Source organism: Meriones unguiculatus, chromosome 18, assembly GCF_030254825.1.
Source record: "Meriones unguiculatus strain TT.TT164.6M chromosome 18, Bangor_MerUng_6.1, whole genome shotgun sequence".
Lineage (NCBI taxonomy): Eukaryota > Metazoa > Chordata > Mammalia > Rodentia > Muridae > Meriones > Meriones unguiculatus.
The window spans coordinates 36,521,977-36,542,659 of record NC_083365.1 but is presented as its reverse complement, the minus strand read 5'-3'; the positions used below and the strand labels follow the sequence as shown (position 1 = coordinate 36,542,659).

Here is a 20,683-nt window from a genome sequence, read left to right as displayed (position 1 = left end):
AACACCGAGAAAATAAATGGCCAGATCAGTCAAATTTTAGTTGATAACATTTTACTACAACTTAGAACTTTTTTTAAAGAACAAAATTATTTGCATAAAAATTCAGGTATCGGAAAGACTCAAAAGGCTATTTTTCACTTTGTTCAAATTTTGTTTCCAGGCATTAAGAGTGTCATACAGCTGTTGCCACTGCTGTTTTCCAAATGTCCGATGTGTGCTGTGACTAAAAATTAAAAACAAAGTATTAGTTAATCTTTTAACTGCTGAGTATTCTTTCAAAACACTACACAGTTGAATCTTCCTCAAGTCAAAATGAAATATAATTTAAAGGAGAATTTAAGAATTTTTTGTTTATATTTTAGAACCTTTTACCATATTGATCTCTTCTCGACATCTATAAAGCAGACAGAGTCATTAGTATTCTAGCCAGTGCTTAGCCATTAAATGAAATGTGCTGGAAAATAGGACTCTTTCATTAAATAAGCTAATCACATTCAGTCTGAACCTTAATAAAATTATGATAAACAGCCACTGTTTAACTACAGTCAACTGTTAAGAACTACCTTGGTTCTCTAACATTTAAGCCAAATAATCAGAACAAACTAAGTTGTCCTACAGAATGAAGCAAAATATTACAGGTCTTACCTGACAACTACTTTTCTTTGGGTCTGATCAATTTTGCAGTAGACCATTTTAGTTCTTACAGCTGAAAGAGATTTTTTTACATGTTAGTTATATAGCAGATTTCTAAGAAAGAACAGCTAAGATATGAGCAATCGACCAGAATAAAACTGTCACAATGCTGGTAACAGTATTTAAGAAATGAGCTCTTTGAATCTAAAAAAGAAAATGGAAGATGTGGGGGTGACTGTAGCTGAGACTCCTAACAGTGAGGGTCATGGAGACTGAAGAGGATACCCTCTAATTAGATAGGACTCCTAGTGGAGGGAGGGGAACACCAACCCATCCACAAAATCTTCAACCCAAACCTTACCCTGCCTACAAGATATGCAGGGATGAAGATGGTGCAGAGACTGAGAGAATGTCCAACCAGTGCCTGGTGGCCCAACCTGAGAGCAACCCTGTTGGAGAGCGCTGACACTATTAACAATCTCTCTATGAATACAGATGGGAGCCTAGCTTAGGCTCCACCCAGCAGTGGATCAAACAGATGCTGAGACTCACAGCCAAACATTGGGCAAAGTGTAGGGAGTCTTGTGGAAAAGTGGGGGTAAGGATAGGAGATGGAGGTGATAGGAGCTCCAAAAGAAGATCAACAGAGTCAGCTTAGCTGGGGCCTAAGGGGGCTTGAAGCACCAACCAAGGTCCATGCGTGGATTGAACCTAGGCCCTCTACAAAGATGTAGCCAATGGGCGGCTCAGGCTTCATGTGGGTTCTCTAGAAAGGGGAGCAGGGGCTGTCTCTGACATAGACTCTATTGCCTACTTTTTGATCACTTGCCCCACATCATGCCACAGGGGAAGGGGATTATGTTCAGTTCAGACACGAACTGATGTGCTGGGGTAGGTTGAGGGGGGCTCCCCTTCTCTGAGCAACAGGGGAGGAGGGGTGGGAGAAGAGGGAGGAAGGGGAACAGGGAAGAAGGGTGGAAATGGGAAAAGAGGGAGGAGGCTACCATTAGGAGTTAAAATGAATAAATTAATTAATTTTAAAAATGTAATCAGAAGGAAGCTTATGTAATGTCTGTCTGATGCCTGCTGGAGCAAACTATCAACTGTTACAATGTTTGTACTGGGAATTTCAGTTGAAAAGACAGGTGTGGTGATTCATACCTATAATCCCAGCACTTAGGAGGCTGAGTGAGACAGAAGACTTGTCTTGAAGTCAAGACCAGCCTGGGCCACAGTTTTGACCCTGAATTCTATTCTGCTCTACAATTACTCATGGGGAAGATTAATTTCCAAATAGCGCATTACTTCTTTAGATGACTACTGGAAACTTAGATTATTAGAAACGAAGCCAAGAGTTCTAGACATCTTATTAGCTATACAGTATTTTCAACTTTAAATATTAAAAAGCTTGGAAAATATTCATGGTTAATAGTTATGTCATTCTTGTTGCATTAATGTATTTAATCCTTATGATCACACATAGCATTCACATTCCTGTTCTACAGGAAGATGTGGGATAAAATCAGTGGGTTTTTTGTTTGTTTTGAGATGGTTTTGCTATGTACCCCTGGTTGATTCTTTTGTAGTCCCTTGCCTCAGTCTCCAAAGTGTTTAGGATTACAACCATGCATCAGCACACCTGGGAAAACATCCCTGCTTCTAAACACCATTCATAGAACATTGAGGTTTTGGGAAACAGGACAAAAACCAAAGCCACAGAACTTACATATTCACTAACTTTTCATTCTACTACAAATGAATCTGATTATTTGTTATACACACATCTACCAAACAACCCAGTTTTGTTAGCATCACGCTCATTTCAAGATAAAAATCTTCTGACTCACGTCACAGATATTGTAGAAAGCAATGAGAATGTTCTATTGCCTTACCATCAATAACAAATGCTTCAACATCATCAGCTCCAATCTGTAGCTCTTGCTGCATTGTGTCGAAAGAAATCTCTTTGTTCTCCACTGCCATTCCCATAAAAGTGAGGAGTCTCATTTTTGCCATATTTTGCTCATGTAAGAGACCTAAATTACAGAACAGTGAGCCATTCAGTATCTATGCAAAGGCTTGCACAATCATAGTTAAGCAGTAGTTGTCACTAGGTTTGAGCACTTGCATAGAGCAAACCTGACAACTTATATTTGACAACAAAGTACTGAGTTTTTTTTCTAAACTATTATTTTATTATATAGTAATAAGAGAACACAGGTAATTTAGGTCTAAAGTTAAGCACGAGCTACAAATACTCTTAGGTTTTGTGTATCTTTACACATTTTAGGAGACAACATACATAGCACATTTCAGTTAAATTACCTAAAGCTTATGCTCACCAAGAGCTCTTCATTTAAACAAGTTCTCTGTCATTACACTAGAAAATAAGTAATGAATTCTGTTATTTAAATGAAGAGCTCTTGGTGAACATAAGCTTTGTGTATTTGATGGTACACTGTTTACCCAACAACTATAAGGCCCTGAGTTTGCTTCCCAGGACTGTGCACACACATACAACTCTCAAATATTTTAATTTATATTTTTTCCTTCTTTTTTTGTTTCTTCCCCAAATAGGGTTTCTCTGTGTAGTCCTGGTTGTCCTGGAACTCTTTGTAGTCCAGCTGGCCTAGAACTCAAGAAATCCACCTGCCTCTGCCTCCCAAGTGATTGGGATGAAAGGTTGGCACCACCGCGCCCATCTTACTTACTAAGTTATATTTTCATGTACTATTATTTCCCTTCTGGTTCCTATCAAAGTATGTTTATCACTAAATATTTACAGGCCAATATACTCAGTATGAAAATTGTACTGTTAGCTCAGCAGTGGTGGCACGGGCCTTTAAACCCAGCACTTGGGCAGCAGGGCAGGCCAGCCTGGTCTACAGAGCTGAGTTCCAGGATAGCCATGGACACAAAGAGAAACCCTGACTTGAGGGAAAAAAAAGAAAGAAAGAAAGAAAGAAATGAATATTGTACTGTTAACAGATGTGCATGCTTGATAAAGCCAAAGAATAAAATTATACAAATCATTTAATACTTGTATCATAATCTCTAATGATACACACTATCATAGTTATTTGGATCAGAAAATTGTTAGGCCTGGAAGTAAACATTATTTCATCCTTCTTCCTTATTAAAAAAAAAAAAAAATTAAACCCAGAGATCAAGTAATTGACTTAACAAAGTAGAAATTGTGGCCAGAGACTTTAGGCCCATTTTGAGTAAAAACTCAAAATAATCTATAAATTCTAAAGCTCTTTGGATTTTTTTTCTTTCTTTCTTTCTTTTTAAAGATAGGGTCTCTCTATATAGGCTGTCCTGGAGCTCACCATGCAAAGCAGGCTGGCTTTGAACTCACTGAGATCTTCCTGCCTCTGCTTCCCAAGTGTTGAGATTAAAGACAGGTGCTCTTTGGCTCTTTAACCTGGCCCTAACCAGAATTATAGGAGAATGTTATGTACTTGTTTTGACAGTATTGTATTATCAAAACAAGTTTTAAAAAGCAACATTCTCTCAAGTATATTGTTAAAGTTATTTAAGCACACATGAACAAAATGATATCATTCATGAATTAGTGGAAGACTAGGGAAGCCTGTTAATACAGGACACAACCATCTGCTAATTAGCTGTAATTAACGATACAGGCTTTCGATTTGGCATAGATTCAACAAAAACATGATCATAACTCAAATGAATGAGGTACACAAGTAAGTATTGCTGAGTTTAATGGTAATCTACAAGCATCAAAAAAATCAATTAGTGCACATTAACCCTAATTAACAAATGCAAATCAGATGGTGATTAACTTTCTGAAGCAAGAAGGTAGCAACTGGGTAACACCAGATTACACGTGGACATGTTAGGGCAATTTGGTTGACACAGATAATAATACAGTTGGCCCAAGTTGTCAGTGTTAATTAAAAAAATGTTTTGACAAACTGATGCCACCTGTGGAATGTAATACTTAAAATATTTAATAGCATTTCTCCTAAAGCATCTGTTGGGGAAAAAAAAAAGCAAATTTCTACAAAAGGCAAATTAAAGGAATTTCTTTTCTAACTGACACAATAAATTAGCAGTTAGGAATCTGTTCCTATCAAGGAATATTAAAAGATTCTCAAAAATCCCTTAGCATTCTCAGTTACAGGTGCACAAACAGTCCTCTGAGTATGAAAAAAATAAAGACATTCCAAATTCTGAAGGTCGGATTAAAAAGCCCATGCACAGATACAGGTACATGTGTCTATGAGTAGGGGGATGAGGCTGTGTCCTCCACTGTCCCTTTTCCATCTTCTTTCTTGAGAAGGAGTGCTCACTGAACCTGGATCTGACCTTTCAGCAAGACTGCTTAGTCTGCAGACCTCGAAATCTGACTGCTGTGCACCAACCAGCACGGAGGTAACAGACACTGACTGCCTGGCCCAGCTTTTACATGGGTGCTGGGGTCTGACCCCAGTTCTCATGCTTGCACAAGTACCTCACCTCTACCTACTGAGACATCCCTCTAGTCCCTAAAAATGCTCTTTAATTTACTGATGCTCTTGTGGAGGACCCCTATGGTAAGTGAAAACAACTGTCAAAAAAATGAAGATTATTCCCGGAATGAACTGCATCTAATCATTTATTTCTGCCTAAAAAACACATTACTTTTAAACAAAGAACCAAATGTACAGCCTTTAGGACTCCGGTTCTGAAACAGCAAACTATTATGCAGGTGAAGCTTGAGTTACAGATCTGAAGGCAGTGGCACTTTGGTTCATCAACTGGGCTCCCTTCCCAGAGGAAGGTTTAGGGCTCTCCATCGTATTTCAATTTTAAAGTTATAAAAAATCTAATTTTATGGAAACATTTATTCATTACTAATATGTCAAAACCTTAATGCAGTAATAAAAAAATGTGCATCATTGAGCAATTTCTGCATTGTCACTGACCCTTGTCTTAAAATGCTGCAATATAGAAAACGTAGTTTTAATGCATGCAATAGCTTATGAACCAGTGCTCCTTTGAAACAGTCAATTACACATCGATGGAGGAGTGTCAAAGTGTTAATTACTACTCCTTTTTGCCTTAGTGCGTAAATAAAGAGGTTGCTGACATTAACATTCCATCACACAGCTTCATGCCACAAAGCAAATTAACTGGGACAGAATGTGGTTTTCTGGGTCTAGTGCACCTGGCAAAGTATTCTACACAGACATGTGTCTAATCTTGGTGTATTTCACACACCTTATGTTCAAATAAGTCCACCTTTCCCAATGGCTGTACAGAATGCAAAGGTGACAGGAATTTAAGGTTAACCAAACTACAGTAGTCAAGTAAATTCCAACAGACACTCTTCAGTATCTACATCTCAACACAAATCAGCCTCTACTATATTGTAACTGTTGGAAAATCACGTTTCCTTTATTTCAGTTGACTTAAGCATTCAAACAAAACCAAAAACCAGTAGTTTCAGAACATTTAAAACCAGTTCAAAGGATGGCAAGATGGCTTGGCCTGGAAATACACCTGCCACCAAGCCTAACAACCCAAGCATAATACATGGAACCCACACGGTAGGAGAAAACAGACTCCTGGTTGTCTTCTGACATTCATACATGTGCATGAACATGTGCATGTATGCATGCTCATACACCTATAGCTAACATTTTAATAAAAAATAACCACAAAGACAAAACCATATTTCTTACTGTCTTCAGAGAACTTCTACTGTTCAGAGAACTTTTACTACTGTGTAAAGAGCACTACACATTCATTTTGGCAGTGGAGTCAACCATATATGGAATTATTTATTAAAGGGAAGTAAAACCTGTTATAATTCTGCAAACTAAATTTTAGATACATCACCATGCATCTAAGCAATAGTGTAAGCAAACAAACATACATCAATCTTAACCACTAGTCTTTCATCATCAAATCAGCTTTTAAGATAAGTACTTCTATGCCAGGTTCACGCTTATTCCTGTCTCTTCATCAAAAAACAATAAAATAAAATAACACCAATCCAATCAAAACCCAACACTTGGCCAGGTGTGGTGGCACATGCCTGTAATCTCAGTACTTAGGGAGGCAGAGGCAGGGAGATCTCTGTGAGTTCAAGGCCGGCATGGTCTACAAAGCAAGTACAGGACAGCCAAGGGTACACAGAGAAACCCTGTCTCAAAACACCAAAACAAAAAACCCAACACTTACCAAGTGAATCTATGAAGTCTTTATTATTCTGATAGAACTTGACATATGATGCCAATTTAGCACTCACAAAAATGGTTAATAACTACAGAGATAAAAGACAAAAGAGTATCAAGACAGAAGTTAGATGCACACTCAGGATATTTTAAGACACTGACTTCTAACAATAAATCTCCATATTTAGTGTAGAAGCATTCACCAGCTTACTACCAACCACCATCTAGTTCATTTTAAACATCAACCAATCAGGAAGTATAATGAGCTCTAAGCTACTTAGCCCAAATAGAAAATAATACAAAAAATTAGTGTCCTTCACAGCTACGAACATGGGATTCATTTGTTTCTGAGAGAATGTCTTGCTAGATATAGTTCCCACTGGTCTTGAGCTCCTGATCCTCTTGCTCCAGCCCTTGAAATGCTGGGACCAAGCCTGGCTATGTTATTATTTTTTAAAATCTTAATTTGGGGCAGTGATATTAAGTAATAAAAAGAAATGTGATTAGTGAAGTTCAAAATAGCCAGGCCAAGACAGAAGATGAAGGAACAGTGTTCGGGGGACAGAGTGCGCTGGTCCTAATACCAGTCTGTTCCCAACAGAGGGTAGGCTCTCTCCAGTAACATCCTGCATGAATACGACACAAAGGGGGCTGCTGCTTCAGCATATATGTAAGACACTGGAGAAAAAAATGATTCACACCGAGACAAACTACTTACATCATGGATAAGCTCGCCTTCCAAAAACTTGACCGGCTTTAGAGTAAGAAGATGGTCAAAAAGAAAGGCATTTGGATCCTTCAGTGCCCGCACAATACACCTTGATAAGAAAACAAAAAGTAAAAAAATAAAAATTAAAAACAAAAACAAAAACAAAAAAAACCCCAAAAAACAAAAAGTAAGGTCAACCTTGAAATCCTAGCTTGTTGCTGATTAATTTGTACATTATAAGATATATTTAATTCAGTAATCTGAGAGTTCAATATAGGATAGAGAATATACAAATTCAGGTTAAAACAGATAGATCAATACCTTTTTATTGAGAGTATGCTTCGATGGTTTTCATGCAACAGCAACAGCTCACAGAAGTCAATTTTATCACCCTTACAGACTGTCTCATGGCCACTTACCCTTAAAACAACCTTAACACACTGTTCTCATGACCATCTTAGAGATCATGAAAGACACTCAGAAAAACAAGAAATTCATCTAGCAAATTTCAATTAAGGTCTGTGGTGAAACTTTAAACACTGGCAAAGCAGGAACCCCTGCCATGTCTAAGTGCACATGCAGTAATAACCCTATAGAGAAATTTCATAAAACTAATTCTTACCTCACTTTTATATTTTACCAAGTAGCCAAACTTTCCCCATCTACACACCTTATGAAGAAAGACCAACCCCAGAGTGAGTTGTAATTCTTTGGCTGTGCTTATTCGGCACTAACAGCACAAGCCGGCACAGTAAGCACCAAGCGCTATTTCACACACAGTGCCAACCCTGAAGGAACTACTGACTACCTCTTGCCAGCTAGGGGTTGCAGAGATTGTGTCGGTTGCTGAACTGAAGCCTGTAGTTCATCTTTAAGTTGATGGCAAGTGCTCACCAGAGCAACACTCAGTATTACCTGTGGGCATCAACTCGAGCCTGGGAAGCATTGTCTTCCGTGTAACTCCCGAGCAACTCCACCATGACCTTTGATGCAGCATCACTAAAAAGAGCATCATTTCAATAGTTTGAATTTTGTTAGTCATTCCCCTACTAAAAATACTTACTGATGCACATATAAAACAGTGCCCAAAATGGCTGTTTATCTTAAAACAAAAAACAAAAACACAGAACCTGTCACACAGCTAAGGAAAAATAACAAATGATTAAATAAAACCTGCGAGAAAAAAGTAAGAAGGGCAGAAAGTGGGGATGCCTTTACAGAGTAAGCAGTCTCTCTGAGGTTGTGTAAGGTAAACTGAGACACCAAAAGAGAAAATCTCCTTTTACCCTCAGTCTTTGCTGTGAAACAAGCTAGCGTTCTAGGCAAAGGGAGAGGTGATATAAAGGCTCAAGATAAGCTCTTAGGACAGTGTGGCTGTAATAGCTTTCCAGTGAAAATTGCCCTTAAAATTATGTGGATGGTCAATTCTATTTTTTTAATTTATTTTCATTTTTATTAGTTGATTCACTTTGTATCCCAGCTATAGCCCCATCCCCTCCCAATCCCACCCTCCCTTCCTCTTCTTCTTATATGCCCCTCCCCCAGTCCAATGATAGGGAATGTCCTCCTCCCCTTCCATCTGACCCTAGCCTATCAGGTCTCATCAGGACTGGCTTCTCTATCTTCCTCTGTGGACTGATAAGGCTGCTCCTCCCTCAAGTGGAGGTGATCAAAGAGCCAGCCCATGAGTTCATGTCAGAGAAGGTCCCTGTTCCTATTATTGGGGAACCCTCTTGGACACTGAGCTGTTATGGGCTACTTCTATGCAAGGGTTCTAAGTTATCTCCATGCATGGTCCTGTGCCCAGATTTTTTTGGTTCTGTTGCTCTCCTTGTGGAACTCCTGTTATCTCCAGGTCTTTCTATCTCCCCCTTTTACTCTGCCCAAAGTTTGGTTATGAATCTCAGCATATGTTTTGATACCCTGCTGGGTCGAGTCTTTCAGAGGCCTTCTGTGGTAAGTCTCTGGTCCTGTTCCCTGTTTTCTCCCTCTTCCGATGTCCATCTCACTTGCCTTTCTGAATGAAGATTAAGCATCTTACCCAGGGTCCTCCTTCTTGCTACTATCCACTTTTTTTTTTAAACAATTTATTTAATTTTATTTTCTGTGTATTGGTACAAAGGTATTAGAATCCCTGGAATTGAAATTATAGACAGTTGTGAGCTGCCACGTGGGTGCTGGGAATTGAACCTGGGTCCTTTGCAAGAGCAGGCTTAACCACTGAGCCATTTTTCCAGCCCTACTATCCACTTTTAAGTAAGTATATATCATGTTCGTCTTTCTGCTTCTGGGATACCTCACTCAGGATGATCTTTTCTAGATCTCACCATTTGCCTGCAAATTTCATGCTTTCTTTGTTTTTAATTGATAAGTAGTATTCCATTATGTAAATGTACCACAATTTCTGTATCCATTCCTCAATTGAGGGACATCTGGGTTGTTTCCAGCTTCTGGCTATTACAAATAAAACTGCTACGAACATGGTTGAACAAATGTCCTTGTTGTATACCTGAGCATCTTTTGGATATATGCCTAGGAGTGGTATAGCTGGGTCTTGAGGTAGCACTATTCCTAATTGTCTGAGAAAGCACCAGATTGATTCCCAAAGTGGTTGTACAAGTTTATATTCCCACCAGCAATGGAGGAGGGTTCCTCTTTCTCCATATCCTCTCCAGCATGTATTATCACTTGAGTTTTTGATTTTAGCCATTCGGATTGGTGTAAGGTGAAATCTCAGGGTTGTTTTGATTTGCATTTCCCTGATGACTAAGCATGTTGAGCATTTCTTGAAGTGTTCCTCTGTCATTCGATGTTCCTCTATTGAGAATTCTCTGTTTAGCTTTGTACCCCATTTTTTAATTGGGTTATTTGATTTGATGCTGTTTAATTTCTTGAGTTCTTTATATATTATGGATATTAGACCTCTGTCAGATATAGGGTTCGTGAAGATCCTTTCCCAATCTGTAGGTTTTCATTTTGTTCTGATGATAGTGCCCTTTGCTTTACAGAAGGGGTAAGATAACTGAATACATTTACTTCAACTTGGAGGCTTATAAAATGCTTATCTTGGCTAGGGATATAGCTTAATGGTAAATAAACCCAGCATTTATCTTTTTTCTTCTTACTTGCTTTAATTGATGAATCTTCAGTCACTTCCGAAAATACTGCTAAGCTGAGAAAAATTAGGTTTCTTTTTCTAGAAATATTTTCCCTTCCTATCTGCATTCAACCTCGGCAATGTAGTAGGAACTGTGTTTGCCTAAAGTTCAATGACATATATAGGCATAGTTATGATACTTAACATCTTAAACAGTGCTATAATTAGAAAAATCCAAAGACATGCATTAAGAAACTCATACTTATTCTCGACCCCAGGCATATCATGTCTTCCAGTCTTAGCAACCACAGTATACCTCAATCTGGTACATCTCAACTAAGTAAGTCTTTTTATTAAAAGTTCAATACTCCACTTAAATTGCATAGCATGGCAATAGCTAACTAGGATCACTCTTTAAAATGTAGGCATGTACATGGTACACAGACACAAGCCAAACACCTATATGCATAAAAATAAAACTCTAATTTTGAATGGGGATAGGCAGTTTCTTGTAAAATGCAAGAGAGCAAATGTTTTAAAACGCTCTGCAAGCAAAAGGGTGTCTGTTCCATCTACTCAACTCCTGGCGAAACCAGCCACAGAATGTGCACATGAGCAGGCATACATGTCTGCCAACAAAATCTCACAAATACTGAAATCTGGATTCCATATAACGTTCATGTCATGGAATACTACTTTTCCTGTGGCTTTTTCTCCCTCAACTACTTCAATATATTAAAACGTAGGCACATGAGGTGGTTCAGGCACTTGCTACCAAGCTTGACAACCTGAGTCTGATCCCTGAGATTCACATGGTAGAGAGAAGGAACTGACTCCTGCAATTATCCTTTCTTTGGCTTCTACCTGTGCGCTATAGTACATGTACACACAGAGATCAAAAATTTTTAAAAAGTAACAACCACTCCCCTTATGAGCCATGTACAAAAAGGTACCAGCTCCTCTCCAGAGTGGGAAATGCATGGTGATTCTGAACTGATAGGTTCCTTGTCTAGAGTATGATAAACAAGAATATGACGGCGGCAGAACATGTGTGCAAGAGAGACACACAGAGAATATTTAAGCACAGTCTGTCACTATAAAACTGATGAGACAGCTTTCACTATTCACTAAGCACAGTAGGCGGAACCTTATGCTGGAAAAATGTACATTAAGGATTCCATGGATCAAGACCAAATGAAAAACTATATAACATGTTGAAATTTCAGGGAAAATTCAGAGAACACAGAGACTACTCTGAAGAGTCCTGCAACAACACAGAGAAGCAATGCTGATGCCTATAGAAACAGCGCCAAGGAGGCAGACCTAACGAGGTGATCACAGAAGATGGAGAGAGGGGATCGAGGCTGAAATCACCTTCATTACCTTTACAGAGAAGAAACAGAGACTGAGAAATGTAAATTCATTTTGGTTACACTGAGTGTATGGTGCCATGGGCCACATATGAGTGCAAAGAAAAAACATTCACACAAGTAGATCTGAAGTTTAGTGGAGCAGCTTGGGCTACAGACATTGTTTTTCATTCCAAAGGTGTAAAGAAGGGGCTGGAGAGATGGCTCAGCGATTAAGAGCATAAGCTAATCTTGCAGGGGACATGACTTTAGTCCCATCGCCCACATTAGGAAGCTTACAACTAAATGCAGCTCTGGCTCTAGGGCACCTGTGTGCACATATGCATTCAGGTACACACATAAGATAAAAAAAAAAAATCTTAAAAAGAGAAAGCAGCTAAGGTAAAAAAGGAGACTAATGTTACTGAAGAGTGGGAGAGGAGCCCCACAGACATGTGCTGAGTAAAGAATAAAGACAGAGAGGCGTCTACTGCACTCTATTTGTTCTTTAGAACCAGGATCAAATCTAAAACACTGCAGTTTAATTCTCAGTTCAGAACACTAGGAAGAACTCTTACATCTTGCAAACAGTTCCAGGATGTTTCACTCTGCATGCTTTTGGAAGGCACATACTCACCAGTTCAAGCTAGCACATGATAGTGTCTCACATCTCTGCCTCTTGGACCCACTGCTTGGCCATGGTTAGGTTAGCAACAGCCACACATCTGATACATAGATACCAATTGCCTACCGGTACAAGTCCCTCCCCTCAAAGTCTGTGTTCTACACAACAGCATTCCTCTTGGCAAAGGGAAAATATATAGTAACAGGGATGGTGCAGAGGGACTGCTAGCTACATAGGAGGCCAAGAAAGCCCTTCCAATGACTAGAACCAGTGAGTGGCATGATGAAGGAGCCAAGTGGATACCTAGGTAGTGTTCTGGGAAAATCCAGTGCCATGGGGCTGGAGTCCGCTTGCCTATTCCTCTGAATGAAGCCCCTGGAGGGTTCTTAGTAGAGGAGAAACATAGTCTGATAATCCACATTAAATAGAACTTTCTGGCAGCTGTGTTGATAACAGTCTACAGGATAACAAGGATCAAAACAAGGACTGGTTAGTGGGCAGTTTTAAATAAAGTAAGAGAGGACAATGGCTTAGACCACCTGGTAGTAATAGCAGTGATGTGTTTGACTTTTCATTTACTTAAAAGCCAACAGGGTCTGCTGATGGATGGAAGACAGAGAGGTCAAAGATGAATCCCAAGTTTTGGTCTTAATCAACTGGAAAAATGAAGATGGTAACTTCCTGAGTTGGGGGGGGGGGATCTATGGTTTACTTTTACAACTATCAAGTCTAAGATTCCTTTTATACACTCTTTTGGAGATATAAAATAGGAATGGACATTTGGAGTTCAGAGAAGCAGAAGGAGAAAAACCTGAAATCATCAATTGTAGATGACATTCAAGAATAAGAAGACTGCTCAAGCCAGCAGCTCTCGAAGGGACATGTGAGGGAGCAACTAGAGCTAAAGTAACCGGGGGACTGGCTCATCTTAATTAGCTGGTCAGGCCACAGGTGCAGGCCCAGATGCCAACTGTCCTGCAGGGAATATAAATTACAAACAGAAAAAAAGAAAAAGAAAAACAAAAACAAAAAACCCAGCCCACTCAAGGTACTCTAGGTCCCCTGCTCTTCCACAACTGCAGCAAGCAGGGAGGCAAACCATAGAGAACAAACACAACAGAATAGGTAGGAAGACAGGAGAGAGAGAGAGAGAGTTGTGACTCTGAAAAGAATACCAGAGGGGCTGCAAAAACCAATGGCAAAAACTGCTTCAGAAGAGAAAAGGCGAGGCCTATGAGACGGCTCAAAAGGCAAAGGTACTTGCCATGCAGACTGAAAAATTTATGGTAGATCTTCAGAAGCCATGGAGAGATAGGAGAGAACTGCCTTCACTGTTTCCTCTAACGTTCACTCACTTGTGTGTACACAACTCCCCGCCCCGCTAACTAAAAATAAAGCCTTTTTTAAAAGAAAGAGTTCGGCTGTGGTTAAGTATATTGTAATATGTAAACAGCAGGACAGGTCCAGTAGCCCTGGTAGATGCTACTGACCTACCTAGATTTCTAAGAATACCACTGGAATCCATTATTTCCTTTCCATATACAAAAGACTGAGAGCCAAACAAGCAATGAAGAGAAATCCTCTAAAGATGGGGTATCAGCTCCAGCAGGCACCTTACATTCACAAGAAATCAAAACAGCCATCACCTAAAACCACTGCAGTAGAAAAATGAGCTCAACTTGTAAAGGCGAGCTTAGTGAGTGCCTGCTTAGTGACAAAGCCTTTAAAACTCCGTATACAATGTCCCTAATGAGCTGAGGGGAGGAGGAGTGCTGCTTCCATTTTAAAGTACTACAGCCGCACTTAGCCACTCAGGGCCATGCGAATGATGAGCTCAAGGTCTGACCTCCAGAGGCCAGAGTCTGTGACCTGCACACAACAGTAAGTAACGCCTGTTTCTTACAGTCTTCTGTATGTACTCCATCTAAAATGGTCTCTGATGTAAACTACTTCCTCTCAACCCTTTACTGACAACTGGTTAAAATGTTGTCCTAAGGAGGCCAGCATGGCGTAAACTACCCGCTGTTTCAGAACAGACTACAAAGGTAAGCACTGTTTGCTTATGATAAACACAACAACCTTCACAACAAAATTACACCTTGAAAATATTCACAATGTGCCATATAACAGAAATGTATTCATCTTTCTGATATTAGCACCAAAGCTATTATGAAATTTGTGTAAGAAAATTAACTGAAGAGTGGTATTTCAGAAGTATTAAGAAAAAGCTAGGTAAAGCCTTCATTTAAACAGTCATACAATAAGGCTAACTGACTGTCTGCAGGCACCTAAAACTGGGATATTGACCACTGGGTTTGATGGCCTGAATACAAAGAAGCCTTTACACCAAGACCTTGCCGGAACCCAACAAGAAAGATCTCATTTAATTCTACAGTTCTTTTATGAACCCACTACAGCTCTCAACAAAAACGAATGCTTCACTCTGGTACTATGCATCAGAATACCATTAAATAATTTAGTCTAACATCATATACAGCTCTAGGGTTCTCAACTATAGCAGTTTAAAAAAGAAAATCAAGTTCCGCTTATGCAGTACTTCTGATACCTTTTCTTACAATCCACGAGCGCCTCATAGAGTAGTCTTAAGAGGGTGTGTTTCTTTTCAGTGGTGAGCTTCCAGTCAGAAATCCACTTTCTCACCTACAACACGATTTATGAAAGGAGAATTTATTAAGAGAGCTGAGCAATACATATTCAGTATAAAACACTGAGCACTTAGGAGGGGGCAGGGGCAGGAGGATTGGCTCAAGCTCATCCTCTACTACACAGCAAGTCTGAGGCCGGCCAGGGCCACATGAGCCCCTACTTCACCCCACACTTTCCCCAAGGACAAACAGATGAAGGTCAGGACACAAGGAGCTGCTACTATCTTGGCTACAACTCTAAGCGGAGCACTCACTTGGTCCAGCTCTGTTGGGATGTACTGGATGGCCCCACACGCCGCCGCCACCTTGATGAGGCTGCAGTACACTGTGTACCTTACAGGAGTGTTCTTGTCCATCCCATGGAAAAGATTGCTGAGCCTGGCAACAAACAACCAAAGTACTAACTGGAGTTATCTGCTCTCACAGCAAATACAAGGCAGCACTAATAATAACCTCGTATTACAAAGGAGGGAGCTGGGCACAGAAAGGCTAAGTAACTGCCCGAGACCCAGAAAGCTGCTGACAATCAAATTCCAGGATTCCTGCTTCTAGCAATCACAATTTATACCATACAAGCAGCCCTTTGAATGTTTTGTTTCTAAAGATTTATTTTTATTATTTTAAATTTTGTGTGCATGTGTCTGTGTGTGCAGGTGCCAGCAGAGGCCAGTGTTGGATTCCTAGGAACTGGAGTTATTGAAAGCTGAGTCGCCTGAATGAGTGATAGGAACCAAACTCAGGTCCTTTGTGGAGACACCTTCTAGGCCCCTCCTGTAGTCTAAAACTTACAATTGCAGTCTCAGAGATGGGCGTTCGCCTTCCCGAAACTTGACCAACTTTTCACACAGACTTTCGATCAATGCTTCTTGCTTGTCTGGTTCCAGGATCAACAGGAGTGATACCACGCTGTTCATTACACTTTCAACATCTACACAGGCATCAAGAACACAATCAGCAGAGATATAACACCATGTCTAATCCAATATGTATTTCTAGTGTTTCAACACAAAGATGCTCTACCATAGCTTGGCTACTGTGAAACTCTGAGAAGATGCTTGATTTCTGGGATACCTTTATGGATACAGCATCCATGAGTCATACTGCACCGGCGCCATTGCAGAGCCAGCATTCAGAAAGCAGGTGCACGATTTATATGTTCATTTATTTTCTTGTATGACTTTTATTGGCATAATGTCCAACCATCTTGAAATTACTAGTTGGATTTTAGGCCAGGGTGTCTCAACTGAAGAAAACTTTGTACCTCATGTAGAGAATTATTTTAAAGTGGAAGGCTGATAAATTTCTAGCTGGTTAACTCATTTTCAAGTAGTACAGCCATTACTTACACATATACACACAAAGTTTTATCTCTAGATTTCAGAATTCACCATACAGAAATTCCAGTTGTATCTTAATAAATAGGAGCAGCCTAACAATGAACTATTACTTGAAATAATGTCCTCTCTGATGTCCATCCAGACCGCTTCAGTTCATTTTAAAACCATCAACTTCTAGTAAGTGTAGAAACACACTGATACACATATTAAAAAGGTTTTCCCCAAATGGCTTATTTTACAGGTTTAACAGAAGAAAAAACAAACAAACAAACAAAAAATACTAAACTATAATTATATGGGAAGATTACAATAAAAACAACTGCTTGAAAATATTTAATTAAAAATTTTTATACATTTTTGATTGTATTCGTTCCCCTCCACACTGCTTAAAAATCTTAAAAGTCTGAAACCAAAGCACACTACTGACAAGAAAAATTTAAACATTTCTTATGATTAGTAAGAAGTATTTTGTAGGAAGAATTAAAACAAACCTTTATCATCTTCCTTCAGACACACATCACAGGCTTCAATAATCTGAGCTAAATCTACATGAAGTCCACCTTCCGAATTCTCTTCTGAGATCTCGGCGCCTTTCGATTTCAGATAAGCACGAAGTTCAGCTGCCTGTGAATCAAACAGGGTTGCTAAATCTCTATGTCCACTTGTAAAACTGATGTATGACAAAACACAAATATCCAACCCATCTGCCCTTTAGAAAGCACTTCTAAAGCTAAGTGCTGTTCCTTCACTCTCTCTACAGAGCCTATGTAGACACACTTCACAAGGAGCCTATTCAGTTTCGTGTCACCTCCATCAGCTGGACTTCCTAACTGTAGCAATTGCTTTCTCATTTAACCCACCGGGAGGGGTGGAAACTAGAGAGAAGTCAATCTGACTTGGCAAAGTCGAATTTTTTTTTTAAATAAATGAAAATTTTATTGTTGTCAAGTGCATACACAAATAGAGCTACGAGAAATTAGTTATCACCTGGAAAAAAGGCTAATCATTTGCTATTAACTTGAGAACCATTTGGGACCAGCATTTTGGAAGACACTAATATAAAAAGGTAATGCCTAGCAGTGCAGCCCGAATTAAAATGTTTATATATCAAAGTCCATACACTGTGTAACAAGTATCTTAAAATGTAACATGGACCTCTGGGTCAGAAAGCCAGATAGGACTCTTGGTCCTATCAAAACAACGAACTACTAAATTAAGTCATTTGGATATTCCCTACTTTATTCCCTAATTATGATCTTTAATAATTTTTCCTTTGATGGTTTGGCATTTATGTAGTCAAACATGAATGTGAATGATTTTTTCAAAGCAAATAAAATAAAATACTTGAGCTGGGTAGTAATGGCATATGCCTTTAATCCCAGTGTTTGGGAGGCAGGAGCAGGGGCAGATAGATCTCTTTGAGGCCAGCCTGGTCTACAGAGTGAGTTCCAAAACAGCCAAGGCTACCCAGAGAAACCCTGTCTCAAAAAATATAATCATCATCATCGTCATCATCAGAGTAAAGAATTCCATGAGAAAATGCACAGGTAAGGAGGGTGGCGGTGGCACCCGCCTGTGATCCCAGCACTCGGGCAGTCAAAGGCAGGTGATCTCTGTGAGTTCGAAGCCAGCCTGGTCTACAAAGTAGTCCAGGACAGCCAAGGCTACACAGAGAAACCCTGTCTCAAAAGAAGAGAGAGAGAGAGAGAGAGAGAGAGAGAGAGAGAGAGAGAGAGAGAGCGCACACAGGTGGCTGAGTGAGGTGGTGCACAGTTGTGACAACACCTGAAGCAGAGGCAGGGAGATCTCTATTGGCTTCAGGTTCCAGGCCAGCCAAGGCTACATAGTGAAACACTTGCCAAAAATCCATACACAAGAGGTAAAGGAATAAAAAATGCACCGTGTCAACTTGTCTGGACAAAGCAAAAGAACCTTGGGGAAGATAACCAACATTTTCAACCCCCCAAATGTGTTTAGCTACCTCAGAAACCTTTAATAAACCCATAGAACTGATGGAATTATTTTTCCAAACAGTAACATAGTAGCTTCCTGTAAGAAGTTGGTATGGTATTATAAAAAAAAAAAAAAAAAAGAAGAGTACTTTGAAAACTCAACTGTCAAATTAGAAAGAACAAAATGACACCAGAGACCATCCTTTATGTCACAAATATATAATCCAATCAAGGTTTTAAAAAATCTTTTAAAAAATTTTTTTACTCCCTGCTTTACAAACATTTTTCTAAAAAACAAAATAAAACAAAGTTTAACGTTTTTGTTTCATTCTTGCTGACCACAAGATACTGTACAATATGACCAATGACAAGGTCACAGACCCTGGCCGGGGGTACCTTCTCTGTAAGCACTAGTCAATTCCCGGTAACACACTTCCATTACCATCAAACACTCTTCTGTTATCTTTCTAGGTGTGCATAACCCCCTCTCCGTCCTTGTTTACCGTGGACCCTCAAATTTCTCGTCAGTGGTGTCTCGCGTGTACGCACGCACAGGACAAACGTCTTCCTAGAATAATTTAGGTTATCAAAAAAAATTGCATAGCATCATCTCAACCACCAAACTTGTTATGGCAAAGGCGAGAGGCCATCCGTCCCGTGAACGGGAGTGTAAGCCCCAATTAGTAAACTTCCAAGTGTCGGGACGGCCCGCCAGATGCTTATTCCGCCCAGCAGAGAGGGGACTGACAGGTGGGATTGTGGGAACACAGAACGCGGGTCACCGCGTAAACTACAGGCCACCCTCGTCTGCGACCCGCCTTTCACGCCCCGCTCAAGGGGGCTTTTCTCAGACGGCTTAGGCCGACCACACGCCAACTTCGCGGACGCCGTCCCCGGCCCGCCGAAAGTTCCGGGTCACCACCAGCGACTCCGGAGGAGACCCGCCGGGCCCGCGTCCCGACCGCCGGCCGCGCACGCGCCGAGACCCGGGCCCGGAGAGCGCGCCCCCGCCTCACGGCCTTCCCCTGCCGCCCCGCGGGCCCCGCAACGCGCACCTGGTCTTCCTCGCTGATGTCGATGAAGGCCGGGACGCTCATGGCGAAGGGCCGCCTGCGGAAGACGCTCCGCTCGAGAACCACGCCGACCGGAAAAGGGAGCCGGGCCGCGCGGCGTTACGCGCAACCGCTTCCGGGTCAACCAGCTAGGGCGGGTCTCGTGGGCGGGTCCACAGCGCTACTTCCTCCCCGCTGGCGTCTGGACTTGCCCTCATCTTTAACTCTGCGCCGGCTGTTACCTGAAACCACCCGCTTCTCCCGGAAACCTAGGTGGTTTGGGGAAATGTGTCCTCTGCCCGCCTGCTGCCTGCGGGGCAGGCTAGGCCCCTGGCACCTGACCCTACCTCGGCCACACCGTCCGGAGCCTAGTGAGCTCTTGCTGACTCTTCCAGATAGCCCCTGTCCCTGAGGCCTTGGAACTTTCTGATTTTTTTCTGGTTTATGCTTCAACCCAGTTTGCTGGTCCAGTTGCTAGGCAATGTTCCTTGCTACTTAAGGGTGACTAGTTTTCAACTAGTCACCACTTAACTAATAATTTATCCAGAATACGCAATAGCTCAGCATCTTTTACTCAGTATCGGTTAGGGATTCCAGGATTCCCCTTTCCAAGGATGCCAAAAGTCTATGGGTGCTCAAGACTCATATATAAAAATGGCTTAGTGAATATGTATCTGTACATTTCTGTACATCCTCCCTCATAATTTAAGTCATCTCTAGGATACTTAAAACATCCAACATGATGGAAATTCTATGTAGTGTATTTTCTAGGGAATGGCAAGAAAGGGCCGCCTATTGGTCTGCATACCCAATACAGATATTTTTCCAGAATATTTTAGTCGGCAGTTGATTGAATCTAGATGCAGAACTTGAAGCTATGCACGACCAGTTATAGAAGGAATGTTGAAAATGCAACAATAAGAGGAAAATGCAGTTAAGAAGTGGGCTGAAGCTGGTCATGGTGGCACAAGTTTTTAATCCCAGCACTTAGCAGGCAGAAGCAGGTGGATCTCTGTGAATTCAAGGCCAGCCTGGTCTATAAAGCTGAGGACAGCTGAGGATACACAGAGAAACC

The 20,683-nt window shown here is 40.7% G+C and overlaps 1 protein-coding gene across 1 annotated transcript; it reads right to left on the bottom strand.

The window, feature by feature from the left end:
* Nucleotides 1-34: 34 nt before the first annotated feature.
* Nucleotides 35-19,749, bottom strand: Eif3m (eukaryotic translation initiation factor 3 subunit M). Its single transcript, XM_021646364.2, has 11 exons — nucleotides 19,612-19,749; nucleotides 17,096-17,228; nucleotides 16,057-16,195; nucleotides 15,522-15,645; nucleotides 15,168-15,262; nucleotides 8,446-8,529; nucleotides 7,540-7,639; nucleotides 6,829-6,910; nucleotides 2,526-2,669; nucleotides 646-706; nucleotides 35-223 (listed from the first exon to the last, which is right to left on the bottom strand). Exons 1-11 carry the CDS (start codon nucleotides 19,651-19,653, stop codon nucleotides 103-105), a joined length of 1,125 nt encoding a protein of 374 aa, XP_021502039.1. The 5' UTR covers nucleotides 19,654-19,749; the 3' UTR covers nucleotides 35-102.
* Nucleotides 19,750-20,683: the final 934 nt, after the last annotated feature.

What these genes read in the sequence shown, in the direction of transcription:
- Eif3m (XM_021646364.2), bottom strand. Translation starts at nt 19,653, where the DNA reads ATGAGCGTCCCGGCCTTCATCGACATCAGCGAGGAAGACCAG. An exon ending in GCTCGAGTTGATGCCCACAG is followed by an intron (nt 7,640 to 8,445) that starts GTAATACTGAGT and finishes TTTCTTATCAAG; the next exon opens with GTGTATTGTGCGGGCACTGA. An exon ending in AAGGCGAGCTTATCCATGAT is followed by an intron (nt 6,911 to 7,539) that starts GTAAGTAGTTTG and finishes TTATCTCTGTAG; the next exon opens with TTATTAACCATTTTTGTGAG.